At 33.8% G+C, this 15,457-nt stretch overlaps 1 protein-coding gene across 1 annotated transcript in view; it reads right to left on the reverse strand.

Moving 5' to 3' along the window:
- The window catches only part of LOC118741432 (collagen alpha-1(IV) chain), a 12,076-nt gene extending 5,922 nt beyond the window's left edge, over positions 1 to 6,154 (reverse strand). Inside the window, exons 1-4 of the mRNA XM_036473404.1 lie at positions 5,707 to 6,154; positions 5,390 to 5,478; positions 537 to 585; positions 49 to 467 (exon numbers count right to left, since the gene is read on the reverse strand). Of these exons, the coding sequence (XP_036329297.1) occupies positions 49 to 467; positions 537 to 585; positions 5,390 to 5,412 (491 nt within the window). The 5' untranslated portion in view covers positions 5,413 to 5,478; positions 5,707 to 6,154. The remainder of the gene's footprint in view (positions 1 to 48; positions 468 to 536; positions 586 to 5,389; positions 5,479 to 5,706) is intronic.
- Between the last annotated feature and the right edge of the window lie 9,303 nt (positions 6,155 to 15,457).

Here is a 15,457-nt window from a genome sequence, read left to right on the forward strand (position 1 = left end):
CCTTGTAGACCGGGTATACCGTCTTGGCCATCGCAACCATCTTTTCCCGGCGCACCAGTAGTACCGGGATTTCCGGAAATACCTTGTACGCCAGGTACTCCAGGCATACCAGGAATACCGGGAACACCTCGTTCGCCCTTATAACCGCGAGGTCCTAGCGGACCTGGATCGCCTTTTTGGCCCTTATCGCCGGGTGGACCTTCAGGACCTGGATAACCAGGCAAGCCTGTCGGTCCGGGGGGTCCAGCTTCACCGGGAAAACCACGGTTACCCTTTTCCGCGAAACATTTTGGAATGCATCCAACTGTGCCGGATGTACAATTTCTTGGCGGTCCTTGACGATTTGAGGTTACAGTATCGATAATCGCATAACTATCATCTATTGGGGAACGCGGAGGTGTTGATTCATCTCTGTAATGACTGGGTGGGTTGTAGATCGCACCAGTATCGGTATTTTTCCAAAATTGCTAGATAAGATAAAATTGAAAAATGAGCAGAGTTTCTTAGAATTAAAAAAATATATAATTTTGCCATACCGCATCTGCGCTCATTAATGCTCCAGCTATTGCAGCGGCGAAAATCAGCCTAAAATGCAATAAAGAATGAAAAATTTAATCAACATTTAAAGATAATAAAAAATGTAAAATCCTTAAATCTGTAATAGTTGAATACTAATTAGTTGTTAAATGTTGACAAACACTGAACGGTGCAAAAAACTTCGATACGCTCTCGAGACACTGATTCAAATTTATTGGCCTGATGACCCCAAGAATCAAAGCGAAATTAGGCTCCAGTCAATTTTTAGAGCTAAATGATGAGCATCATTTTATTTCAGTAAGTAAATTATAAAGCATATTTAAATAATTCGAAATAAAATTTTGATAAAAATTATTATATATGTAAATTATTATTAAATATGGGTATCAAACGAAATGGTTTTGAAAAGGCTTTATAACTTAACTACGTATAGGAGTGTTGCCACATCTTAAAAAAAATGTAATTGAATTTTAATTAAAGGAATTTGGTAAGTGAATAAGGTATCGCTATATGGGTGTCATCCAAAAGAAGTTTAAGAAAATAGTAGTTTGGAAATATTTTGAATAGGGTTGCCACCTACATATTTGAGAAGTCTAATTGAACTATTGTATACCCAAGTTATATGAAATATTAACGATGGATGTCAAATGAAAGAGCTTCAAAAAATTATTGGGGGATTCACGACGGTGTCGTAAGTGTCGTATTGTTGTACTAATGTCGTAAACTTTAAAAGCTTAAATAAATGTTTAGAGAACTTGAAACCACAACCTACTAATTTTTAATACTGCGAAAATTCAAAATATGATTTTGTTGGTACTTTGCGAACCCCGTTAATATATTTTTTAGGCGTTTAAAGTTGACGACAATACGACACTTACGACACCGTTGTGAATACCCCAACTTAGTTTGACAATTTAGAACATTTTTGATGTGTTTAAGGGTTGCCCCAGTTTAAAGGACTAAACTAAAATTATTTAATAAGTTAAATAGTAAATGGATATCAATGGAAATGGGTTTAAAATCCTTTATTTAAGAACTATATTTAGGTGGGTCGCCACGTGTTTAAAAAATTAATTTTCACTTAATTCATCAGTAACTTGAAATATTTATAGCAATGTTAGACGAAAAATATTTGGGGAAATTTTAGTTCGAAAATAATTTTTAAGAGGGTTGCCGCCTGTTTTGAAAGTGGTATTTCGTTGAATTATACATAAGTTACATGGAATTTTAAAATATGGTTATCAAAAGAACGAGCGTCAAGACATCTTTGAATTAAACGTTTGTTTTTTGTTATTTAATAAGTTAAATGGATTGTGAAAAGATGGATATCAATCGAAATGGGTTTGAAAATAATTTATTTCTAAACTGTATTTAGGAGAGTTGCCATGTGCTTAAAAAAATTAAATTCAACTTAATTCATCAGTTAATTGAAATATGTATAACAATGCCAGGCGAAAGATTTTAGTTTGAAAATACTTTTAAAAAGTCGAATTTGTTTTACTTATACGAAAGATACATATATGAAATATCGAAATATTAGTGTAAAACGAAAGAGTTTTAAGAAAACTATATGTTGATAATATTTTAAACTAGAGTTGCCATCTATTTTTGTTTTTTGAAGGTCATCACATCTGCACCGTTATTTCGAATTTCCAAAATGAGAAGTCAAACTAAAGAACTGGGATTCTAAATAGATGTGCACAGGTTTTATTTTTTGAAGTTACAGGGAGATTTGGAATTTGATGAAATGAAAACCGACATCATGCGAGACCTCTCATCACTGAGAAATGGTTTAGATCAGTGGTCGGCAGGCCATAGCTCACTGAGCGCTCTCTGAGCACATGTGCGTTTCACACGTAAACGAAGAGCGGAAACTGAGCAGTGCATTTAACGCACACAGTCTCACTTATTGAATCGTTTGAATGTGTTAGAATGCCGACCACTGGTTTAGATTAATCATTAGGAATATTTTTAGTGGTTTTGATTAAGGTTTCACCTGTTTAAAAAATTTGATTAAATGTTGGCGTTTTGACGCCATGCGGGTTCACTAGTTGTATTTAATTACGGATATAATTCAGTACAACTCAAACAAAAGTCACATGATGCGTTATTTACTAAATTATTCTGCTTTCAATAATGCAATCCGCAGAGGTACAGATAAAAATTCTTTTGCGATGAATATTCAGAGAAGCTTGGCCATTTCATAGTTAATCTGAAATAAGTTTTTATTGTTGAATCAACTTTTTGAACGTTTATTATAGGTTTCAGAAAGAAGTTTCATTGGCATTGGTTACTGTGGTAAACCCATTTTACATTGAATTCTTGTACAAAAATATATCTTTCATCTTACCTTCAAAGCTCAACATATTACAATCGTGCAGCAGTAACTTAAGTATTTCAACTACAATCTATCAAGCTAATTGCCTTTATAAACAAGTAACTTTTAAGCAAAAACAGAACCGACTTCAATTTTCATATAAAAATTTAACGTTATCCTTAATTTCTTCATGATCCGATGATCGATGAGGTAGCACCTTCCCTTTAAAAAAAAAAGAATTATAGAAATCGGTTAAAGTGGTCCGACGAATTGATAACCTTTCTCCTTCTTCCGAAAAGTATTATATTCAGAATATATTTGATTCGTGTATGGATTTTCACTATCTGACAATCGATATGTCATGATATAAAATTATAAAAATAATAAAAATTTATAATACTATTAGAATCAATAGCTGACACTTCGAAAATAAAAATAAGCAGCAATACTCGCTAGTGTAATTTTTTAATTTTGTACGTTACAAAAAAAAATAATAAGCATTAAAAATCTAAAAAATAAATTTTTAGCACAAGAACGTTTGATGATATAATAAGGGATTTGACATAAAACGTACATTTCACATTGCTTGAAAAATTTAATCCTAAAGTGCACGCAATCCTTTCATCGAAAAGGGTAAAAATGCAATGCATACCATAATATCATTTCAAACCATATTTAAATCGTGTGTTTTTTCATAAAAATTCTGAAGTAGGGCGTTTTTGAAAATTTTTCTTGGTTAGGGCGTTGTCGAAATGCTAGTACGATATGATCGCAACGTGTTTTCCATTCGAAATCAAAGAAAGACAGCCTATGACAATTTTTGTGATTGAAGAAGTGTACGTGTAAACTACCACATAGAATGAAATAGAAATTTGATGGTCTCATGTTTCCTGCAAGCCGCATGCATATCGAGCCCTAGCCGCGAAAATCGAGAGATCGGACGGAAACCACGCCTACTTACCGTATGACAAAAATATTTTTGAGAAACTTTAGTAATTGCTGGAGCTAAATAGCCTAACCGCCCAATTCTATGTTTTCTTGATAAATTTTTTGTAAAGAAATTTCATCAAGATTTTTATCAAGTAAAAGCTTCGTTCGCATTCTGTGTCAATATTTATAAAACAAAAAGCTCTACGATTTCCACATTAGTGGAACTGATTTCCACATGAGTGGAACTGATTTCATTGTCACATATGAAAAATATGAATTTAAAAGCGAAAAAGCTTTTGACTGCCGTAGCCGAGTAGGTAGAGATGTCGACTATAATTCCGTGTGTCGCAGGTTCAAATGCCGGCACATGGAGTATTGAATTGTTAGAAACAAATTTATTAAGATACAAAATTTATACATTTCACATGAAATTTCAATTTGTCAATAGCATTTTCAATCTTGATAATTTATCAAGAAAAGAGCTTTTGATTTCTGTGCTAGAATACCAATTCTTGATAAATAATAAAAAAGTGACAAATTATAAAGATTTTAAATTTATCAAGTACACAGAATCGGGCTGTAAATTGACAAAAGGAGTGTTAATTAGGGATTTCAATGGCAAAAATACATTGATGTATTTCCATATATCGATGCATCGATTTGCATAGAATTTTTCAGATATTATTTAACAGCAAAATATGTTACAAGCAAAAGTGTACAAAATCTCAAATTAATTACTTTAATTGAGCTAGTTATGTTTCTAACGGAACTTTTCAGAGCTCCTTCAATTTTTTTGTTAACTCACTTCCATTTTTTGTAGAATATAAAAACTTAAATGGCGGTTCAATGTAGTAGAGATGGCAGTTTAAAAAAAAAACCATCAATGTATCGATACATCGACTATTTATACATTGAGTGGAAAATGTTCGATGCATCGAAGCAAAACATCGATTTTTTCGATGCATTGATGTTTTTCCGACATCCCTAGTGTTAATATAAGAAAAAACTAATTTTTAAAAATTTTTGTAAAATGGGTGTACGTCTACTAATCAAAAAAATTTGTGTACCTAGGTAACCGATTTGAAGCCAATTTTAAGACTTCCTTACTTGTTATGGGCACTTATTTACACAATTTTAGTCTCAACGAAATAAATTTTACAAAACTGTGCATTTGTGCTGGAAATGTTCTTATTTATAATTTGAAATTTAATTTAATAAATTTGACTAAAGCACAAATTTTTATCACAATTTATCCTTTGTGAATACAAAAAATTTTCAAAAACTAGAAGGAGGTTTCTGTTCGATATGTATATATGTATATATATTGGTTACTTTTGGGTTTGTTCGCGCATAAGTTCTTTGTTTGTGAACTGATTTGAATGATTCTTTAGCCTTGGGTTAGGGACAGTCCCCTTTACTTAGCTTTTAACTTCTACATAATTCACATAGATACATACAATTTTCAAAGTTTTGAAATTTATACATTACTCTTGAAACATACTTAATTCAGCTCTTTTTCAATACCTATATATATTTTTTTGGCACATATCGGTTACTTGGAAAATCAACAAATATATGAAGGTAAAAATAAAAAAATTTACTCACCGCCTCCAGTGGGGCTCCATCATGCCCACGCTCTATATACACGCTCCTTTCACTTTTCCCAACTCTTTTTCAATTTAACAGTCAACTGCCTTAAAAAAGATCAAATACAAACGTTCTTACAAATTTGAAGAAATTGGAAAATTTTTCAAAAGTTTCAAACTAGAATAAATGCTAGACTACTTATTACACAGACACCATTAATAGGCATGCCGATCTCATAAATATTTTACACTTTTCTGCACTTTTAATTTTTCCACTTATTGTAAGGAAATTTTATAACTTATCTACATATGTAAATTATATTAAAATTCCTTTACTTTTTATTCGTTGCCACTCTAGAGTTCGATAAATTTTCAAAACATATATTTAACTTAAAAAACTAAACATTAAAAAGTTCTGGTATTTTTCGTTGTTTTAATTTTCATTCATTTAACTACTTTTTTCTTTTTCTTTAAACTACATAACGAACGCAAACTATTCGAAATTAACAAAAGGCGACTTTTTTGCCTTTGCCAAACCCCATCAACCCTGACGCGTTGTGCGGGTACGACGGGCTTCCTAAAGCGATCTAACACTATGGATCGACTGGAGCGGACTGAATGTTCGACTCGCCGACGCAGCTAGACGAGCATAATTCCTGCAAACGCAGCAAACACCAACACCACGAAATAGCCCCAAAGACACAAAAAAAAATATATATGAACGGCTACGATGAAGAAAAAGTGGCTGTGGCGCACACAGAACTAGAAACAGCCACTTACTTTAGAAGGCACCACTCGACTAATTATAGTATAACTTCCAGCCAGCGGCAAACGTCCACCAACGGCCCGCCAACCAAGTCGCTTCACACACTCATTTGTACCAGATGACTATACGTACAGCATATGTACGTGTAAGCTCCCAGATATGTGTGGGAGAGACATAGCTCACACGGATTGCTGTAGGAGATGGAGAACAGCGTCGGTTGCGCCAACGACTAGGTGATAAGCTTCGTTCATGATCAGCTTTCAAATAAACACAAGCGCATACATAAGTAAATACATATTCATATATGTATGTATGTATGTATGTATGTATGTTTCCATTATGTGAATATCTGAAAAGCGCGAGTATTCTGCTGCCCATTCATTCGGAGCCGTTCGGACCTTCCGAAGCATACTGTTGCGCTGATCTTGCGACATGCCACCCATTCATTATGTTACCGACTGGCGCGGACATATCCGTTATGCACGAATGTACTTATATACCATGTATGTAAGTGCGTATATGTATGTGTGTGACGCTGCGCAGGCTTTTGGTGATAAAGCTCGCGCTAAACAATCACATCATCCATACGAGTACCATACTCATGGACACACTTGTAGAATTGGTTACACGATTTAATCGAATGGATTTACCCTACAGTCCGTATCCCTAAGTAACCATTATCAATTTTCGCAGTATTGGTGTGGTCGGTCTATGGATGGGCCTGCATGTACAACACTCGTACTAGGCTGTCGCATTGTAGATTTGCTTATACTAATGTCGACGGCAACATATGTATGTATGTATGTATTAACATGTGCACATGTGTATGTTTGTAATAAGTCAAGGTAAATCAAAGTACACCAACTTTGTCAACTAGACAAAATATTGGCCGCAAAAGCCTCTAAAAAGAAAAAATCAGAAGGAATTTACGATGACGGAGACATACATACATACATATGTACATTAGACTGCATCACCAAAAAAAGTTGCGGTTTTATTATATTTGAAGGCGTCCACCAAAATATTTCGGAAAAATATTAGGATTTACGTGAACTGGACCGATTTGAAAAAACCTCCAAAAATTAAGTTTTTTTATTAATCAAAGTAGTTTATTAAAAAACTTTTGAAAAAAATCCCCCAAAACGACAAACCAGTTTAAGCTTACAAAGTCTGCATAAAAATATTAAAAAAAAAAACGGAATCCTAATAATGAGATTTTCCATCGTGGTTTTTAGCTTTTTTTCTATGATTGGTTTAAGAAAAACTTGAAATAACCGAGATATCAGTGGAAAGGTATTTTACCACTCTTTTCATTAATTTACAAAAAAAAAATCACAAACTTCCCAAATTTTTTTTTTTGGAAATGTGTTGGTACATCTTAATTCCACTTGGAATGGCGCTCGTTCACCCTACTTCTCTCTTTTATACTTCGAATGAGTTTATTTGCAAATAAATGAAAAGGGTGGCAAAATACCTTTCCAATGATATCTCACAAGTCTAAATCTGATTGGTTTTGATCCAGTCATTCAAGTTTTTATATACATACATACTAATCTTTAAAAAAAGTTAAAAAAATAAATAAATCTCATATTACGATTCCGTGGAAAAATTTTTTAAAATATCTTTATGCAGATTTTTTAAGCTGAAACTGCTTTGTCATCTGATGGAATTTTTTTTCAAAAAATTCTTTAAGAAACTATTTTTATTTATAAAAAAAACTCTATTTTTGGAGGTATTTTCAAGTCGGTCCAGCCACGCGAAATATTTGGTTGCAAATCTTAAAATATAATAGATTTTATAATTCCAATGGAAACACAGTACCTATTTTTTTGTATGGGGAGTGATGCTGTCCAATATGCATAGGTATCCGCCGCATACAATACCATTTTAGGTATTTGTGTTTATGATTATTTGCGGTAAAGGGCAACCCTTAGAAAACAAAAAAAAATTAGACATGATTCTTCTTTATCCAAATGTAATAGTATTTATTGGATCTGCTCAGATTTAAAACCTACCTTTAAAAAATATTAGCACAATATTCTAAACAGGGCACAACCAGGACATTCTACGATCTGAGTTTATCCAGACAGTATGGAAGAAACGTGTATCCAGTAGCGATCAAAAGCAATTGCTAAGTAAAATCATATATGTATTTTGCAAAGTGACATTTTGGAAAAAAGTTGTTTTATCAAAGAGTACACTCCAGTAAGTAGCAGAAGAAAACAGGGACTCCTATGCGATGGAAATACGAGTTGGGGTGGACTTTGCTTTATTCTTTATTATTTAAATCGGTTACGGTTACTTAATTTTTACCTTGTGCTAACCTCGAACTATCTTAAATTAAATATAGACTCAATAAAAACTTTATTGTTTTCTATTGCTGTATAGCCAGTGTTGCCAGGTGTTTGGTGTCCAGGTGCCAGGTGTTTTTAAGGTCTCAAAAATCCCGGGATTCTTGGCAAATAATCCCGGGATTTTGGGGATTTGTAATTTGCACTGATGGCAATAACAGAAACTCCTTTTCTTGATCAGTATTGGCTATATTTCTTTTTTTATTTAATAATTAATATTTTTTTGTAAACACACAAAAATGTATATATTCGCGAAACCATGGGCCAAATATAGTAAAATTGCATTTTTAGTTTGTCACTCTGACGTCAGTAATTCAGTGATTTAAAAAATTCAGAGAAATGTGCTTAAAGAAGAAGCATGGGCATCAAATTAAGGAGGAAATCAAAATTCAAGTTTTTGTTGTAGAACTGGTAAGTATTGAAAATGTCCTTTTAAGATTTTTAATCTTGAAATTTCGCAATATTTATTTTTGAAAAAACTATACGTCAACTATCAACGTCCTTGTGAATCTAAAAAATTTTAATTTAATTTAAAATGAAACTGTATTATAATTTTGGTCGAATGTTTGGAAGTACTAGAAGAAGAAGCATAGACCCATAAAAATATACCCACATAATCGAATTAGCAACGTCCGTCTGTCTGTCTGTTAGAACGCAATCTTGTCCCTCGGTTTTGAGTTAACCCACTGAAATGTGATACGGGGGTGTATTTTTATAATGTTTTAATCATTTGTCGGCACCGGCAAAATCGGACCACTATAACATATATCTCCCATACAACTAATTGTTCAGATATGAGCATTTTTTTATTATAACTTCTCCACTTCGGACTATTTTCACTCATTAACAACAAAAATATTACTGTGAAAATGACAGGGATCGGGTCAATTTTGTGAGATTTTGAGAGAGTTGAAGTAAAATTTTCTGATGCTCATGAAAGGTATGAAGCCTTCGGCATAGCTGAAGATAGCACTATCCTTACTGGTTTTAGTATAATTAAAAAAAAAATTTAAGAGTCTTAAAACATTTCGAGTATACTTCTTTTTTTTCAAGAAAATTAAACTCACAAAGTTGCCATCAAGCAAAAAAAAAAAACTTTAGCAGTTTTACCATAAGGGTTGCATTTTTAGACAAAGTTATGTATTACAAAACTTAAAAAGTTTTTGAACTGAACCGAACCGAATAATTTTTTGTTTTCGGTTCGGCTGAGGTATTAAAAAAAAAAAAATCGGTTGGATCCTGGAATGGAGTGGAGTGGAGTGGTGGTTCAGTTCAAAAGCCGGTTCGGTTCAAAACTAGTTTGCAGCCCTGCTTTTAACCTTCGAAATTCATGTAATCTCTTATTAAATTTACTAACAATTGGGAATGGTGCTAGCCGGAAGCATTATATGTATTTAAGCTACTTAGGTATATATGTACTTAAATACACATTTTTAATTTTTTTTTCATTGATAACAAGAAATTGCGTTTTCACAAGTGTAGGTATTAATTTTAAAATTATTTTTGTTGAAACGCAAACTCGGTTCGTTGAAAGCCACAATGTTTTTTAATCTCTAACCTCAATTCTTGAGCCAAACTTAAATTCGTTTAATGCTTTTGCAAACTTTTCTTATCGCCAGAGCTCTGTACACTGCCCATGGCTGCTACTCGAATACAGTCGAAAATTAAGTCAACCTTTTGCCCTACTGACTGGCCATTTGGAGCGTCTAATCGCGATACTTTCTTAATTTTCAATGGTGGCTTACTTACGTTGCTTAGTATTTCTCAAGTACGAGTACATGTTTGTATGTATGTACCTACATTTACATATATATGTATGTATCAAGACTTCTGGATTTGAATCTTGTAACAAACACTATTTCGACAACCTTTAAAGCGAGTTTCCTTCAAAGTGTTCATGGACTAAATTTTATTATCAGCGATGTTTTTTTTTTTGTATTTTTTTCATCATCCATTTAAAGCAGTAGGAGTAAATAAATGATTTGTCATGCGACACAATTTCGCGGCGTTTGGTTAAGAACGGAAACAAGCAGCAACATCCGCCTTATCAGTAAATTTGAAAACCTTCAAATAATCTCGAAAGCAACGTTATTGCTAAGTTTTGTAATAGTGCCATTCAGTGAAACCAACTGCAAGAAGGCAGCTTTCGTAGCTTTCAGGCTCGTCTTGGGTGCTAAGTTAACAAAATCCATTACATGATTTCCGTGCTCCAAGGCAATCAAATGAGGCGAGCACGTCCGATCTAAAATCCCAGTTTTTTCTTTACATACTAACAACTTCGAGCACCAATACTAATGCAAACCATGCCCGCACGCATACATGCATACCCGATACCCGATTGACTCGGTTAGTGCTTAGTGCGGCCCCATATTCGCGCGCCAACAACGAGTATTCAGCCGCCTGCCGCTTGAGCGCACCACTACCAAAGCAAAGTGACTTCTGTAGTGTAGAATTTTGGAGCAGCATGAAAATCTGTCGATTGCCGCGTGTTTAGTACCACTTCGAACGCTTGTCGGTCTCCATGTGGGGAGAGTGCTCGACGACCGATCATCGAGACAGCAGATTTTCACACAGCTCGCAGCGACTGGATGTAACGCCGCTCCACGGCAACAACGTCGTGCGACTACATTCATTCCGTTGTCGTAGTCATAGTCGTAGCCCTCGTGTTAGTTTCGAAAAATTTACGGTTTTTTGATATTTATTTACATATTTCTAAAACAAAGAAAAGTTTCTCAGAACCGATTAGTTTTGTATCGAAGTAGTGCAACTAGATACTTACAGTGTAAATTTGCTGAAAACATTATACTTTTGAACAGTGAAACGGCAGAGAGATAAAGTAGCAGTCGGATGCATTGCTTACCTTAAGGATATTAACAAAACGCAACCGTTTACACAATCGAACTTTTTCGAATGGTTTTCGAATGACTTGCATTATAAACTAACTGCTTAATAGAAGCTATAGCATTGAAAGAGTAATTATTGAAAGTTGAAAAGGTGCTGGCTGCATTGCCGCACGTGAAGTGTATCAGCGGCGTTGGAACTTTGGAATCGAGCTTTATTGGCAAACACCCAATCGAAGATTTGAATAATGCAGTTGCCCAGGGGCCGTATAGGTCTCTTGGGTGGTGGCGCCCAAGGCCGAATATGCCACACATATCTGTGGTCGCTGATATTCGCAATCTATCTGATTGCATTCGTGAGAAATGATTACAGCTTCGCTGATGCCAAGGTAAGTGTGCCAATGATTTTGAATCGAAAAAATTAAAATATATTTGGTATGTAAATATGTACAAGAATTTAAAAACAAACAAAAACTCGTATTCCAAAATAAAGCAAACAAAATTTTACCAGTGAAATCGGGGATGATAATTGTTTTAAATATATTGAATCAGATGTGCGTCGTCATTCCTTTTCACTCTTTCTTCATCCGATCTTTTAGCACTTTAGAGAATCTATTGCATTTGAAGGAACCGTAATTTTAGGTTATTGGTAATGCTGTCAGTATGTTAAATAATGCAGCTATGGATTTTTGAATAAATGCTAGCATTGCCTATTCCACGAGGCATTTGGCGGCATTAACCTTACCGCTAGTTTATTGTGAGTTTCCTGCTTCCATGAATTAGTTACCGAATGATGCGCGAAAAAACACACAGACAGACGGACAGAAAAAATTAAAAAACAAAATTGTATGGGCTTCTGTTACTCTAATAAAAACCCCCACATAAGTATTATAGATTTACAAGAATACATAAAAATACCTGTAAGTGTTATTATGCTATGAACTCTCCAGAAAATTTTGGATCACATTATTTCTCATTACCGAATTGATCTACATTTGTATGGTTATGGTTATGGTGGTGTAAGGGTAGATCTTCAGACCGCGACCAGATTTAATCTATTGTGTCCCCTATTTGAACTTTACTTGTTTAGTATACACTTGATTTACATTTGTAATTAATTTTAATTTGCTTTGAATCCAATCGTGAATATGATTTTTAAAAGTTCCTCGACTCTAGCGGCACCTATCGGGACAATTTAGTACAAGTATGTTCATAATTTGTATAAAATCGGACTGTAAATGCGAATATAGAGCCACCTACTAGAAATTACCCTATCTATTTATCTATTTTATAATGGAAAAAATTCACAACAGCGCCAGCAAAAATATTAAAAATCAACGGGGTCTTGCATTTTTATGAGAAGCAGTTTTTCATGGCAGAAATACACTCGGTGGCATACTATGCCTGCCGAGGGGTGAACGCTGTTAGAAAAAATCTATTCTTCAGAGTCGGTTTGTCTGTCTGAACGCGTTAAACTTAAAAAACTATATGTCGGATGTCTTACGGTTTTCACCAGTGAACGGTGTGATTCATGAGGAAGGTCTACGTGTGTAATTATTAAAGTTTTATGTAAAATGGTTGAAAAGTGGTCATAATTTTTTAAAGTGTTGGAAAAAATCATGTCGACACTATTTATCTGTGACACCGTGCGACAGTAAATTTTACACACACAAAAATTAATATACATATTCGCGAAAATATGGGCAAAATATAGTAAAACTGCGTTTTACATTTTTCACTCTGACGTCAGGATTTTATTTTTAATGACTTTGAAATTTCAAAAATATGATTAATTCAAAAATTTATTAAAAAATTTCAGTACAATGTAGAATAGCAATGTCGGTGTCGTATCAAATAAAAGAGAAAATCCTGAAGAATAAAAAAATATTAAAGTTTTTAGTGCATAAGGACGAATGAGTATGGAAAATTTCATTTTAAACATTTTATCCTTGAATATCCTTGAAAATTTGCAATATTTATTTTTGAAAAAGTTATATATTAAGGACTGATATACACACGACCACTTTATAAACTTAAAAAAATAAAACTAATTAAAAAGCGAATTTTCAATACTTATTCGTCCTTGTAAATCAAACCCGTTATTGTCAATTCTATAGAATTTTCTCTTTCATTTGGTATCCTTATTGTTATTGTACGTTCCACTGATTTTTTTTAACAATAATTTATTTTGAATCAATCATATCTTTAAAAATTTAAAGTCATTTAAAAAAATATTGACGTCAGAGTGAAAAACTAAAAACGCAGCTTTACTATATTTGGCCCATTGTTTGGTGAGTTCATAGATTGTTTCGTGTGTTTTTAAATTTGTTTGTCTTTGTCGTACGGTGTAATAAGACAAGTAAATAAGTTGATAAAATATTTTACGATCGATGTCAAACGAAAAGCGATACTGACAGTCCGATTTCATTCAAATTCTAAACATCTATGTATGAGCCACGTAAAAGGAAATACATATTTAAAATATATAAAAACCCTATTTACAGCCCCATTTGGTCAATAAATAATTTATATAAATAAGCAAAAATTCAGTTGCCTAAAATTTGGCCTGGAGTCAAGATTCCTCCAAGAATTGTATTTACTCGATAAGTACTATTGACGTCGGATTTAATCGATTTCAGAACTAACTATTGTTTGAAAAACCATTGCTTTTGCTTGCCAACCCTTCAGTAATTCTAGGAAACACCGACTAAACGCATGGCTGAAATTTTCTGGCCATAATTTGCTGTCTTTTTAAAGTATTAAAAATATTAAATAATGCGTTTAATTTTAAAACCGATTAAATAACACGAGTAGGTGATGTTTAATTATTCCTTTCCTTTGAAAATATTTTCTCATAATATAGCGAAAGGCTGCTGTGGCTGAGGGATTAGAGGTTCGCGCTAAGAAAACTTTTTTTTTCTAACAGCGGTCGCCTCTGGGCAGGAAATGACAAACTGCCGAGTGTATTTTTTACCTTAGAAAACAACAACAAGACGCATACCACAAATTGGAGGAGAAGCTCGGCCAAACACTTAGCAAAAGTGTAAGCGCCAAAATATTATTATTGCTATTAAAGACCAAGCTGTTATATTTTATTCAGCGGAATTCACTAGAGTTGCCAAACTCTTGCACAATCTCTTACATCCTCACCCAGTTATAATAAGTAGTTGAAAATATTATTATTCCTTGAAAATATAGAGAAGGTTCACTTTGAATAACGCATTTTTTACGCATGGACTACTATACTATTTTTCATGTTCACGGGTTGGTAACCGATCGATAAATTCTTTTGCGCACCAGATGGGCTAGGGATGAATATCGTATCCTGTAGTAAGCTTCTTATATTAAGATATTTTTCATACATTTAGCTAGAATTAATAATAATAACAATAGATTGGCGTTTACACAATAAATATGTAAGGGCATGGCCGAGCTTCACATCCGATTTGTGGCGTACGCCTTGATGTTGTCACACAAAGAGGGAGGACCTACAGTTTTAGGCCGTCTCCGAACGGCGATTGTACTTTTATGAGAATACACTCGGGGGTTTGTTATTACCTGCCGGGTAGTGATGGTAATTACAAAAAATTTTTTGTTTGTTTTTTACTTTTCGATGTTGGTCTGAAACTGGGCTCGAAGCCAGGCCCTGCGGAATGGTAGAGCCACAGCGGCCGCCTTAGCTAGAATCACATCTTAAAATTTATACGGTGTAGCGATGTTATTCGGACCAGGTATCGTACGCAGGTCCTGCAGAGTGGTAGCATTCACCTCTACCCACTGGGCTACTATGCGCCCTAAATACATTATTAGTCCCCGCTTATTTGATTCAGCTGCTCGGTCAAAAAAAGGATTGCATACAAAAACCATAATTGAGTCCGGTCATAAAAGAATAAATATTAATTATTTTTGTTCCTTAAATTTTTTCACTTAAAGTTAAATTTTTTATTTAAATATCATTACAAATTGCACATGTCGCTCATTTACTGTAAGAGTTTTATAAACCAAAAAAAAAACAAAAAAAAACTCGAGAGAAACGGCTTTATAGTTTTGTTTACTTGCGCTCCCATTAAAAATAATGAAGAAACATTTTCTTCTAATGAGATATTGTTAACAGAAATTTTTACACAATT

This window comes from Rhagoletis pomonella, unplaced genomic scaffold, assembly GCF_013731165.1.
Source record: "Rhagoletis pomonella isolate Grant_MI unplaced genomic scaffold, Rhpom_1.0 Rhpom_scaffold_00006, whole genome shotgun sequence".
Classification (NCBI taxonomy): domain Eukaryota; kingdom Metazoa; phylum Arthropoda; class Insecta; order Diptera; family Tephritidae; genus Rhagoletis; species Rhagoletis pomonella.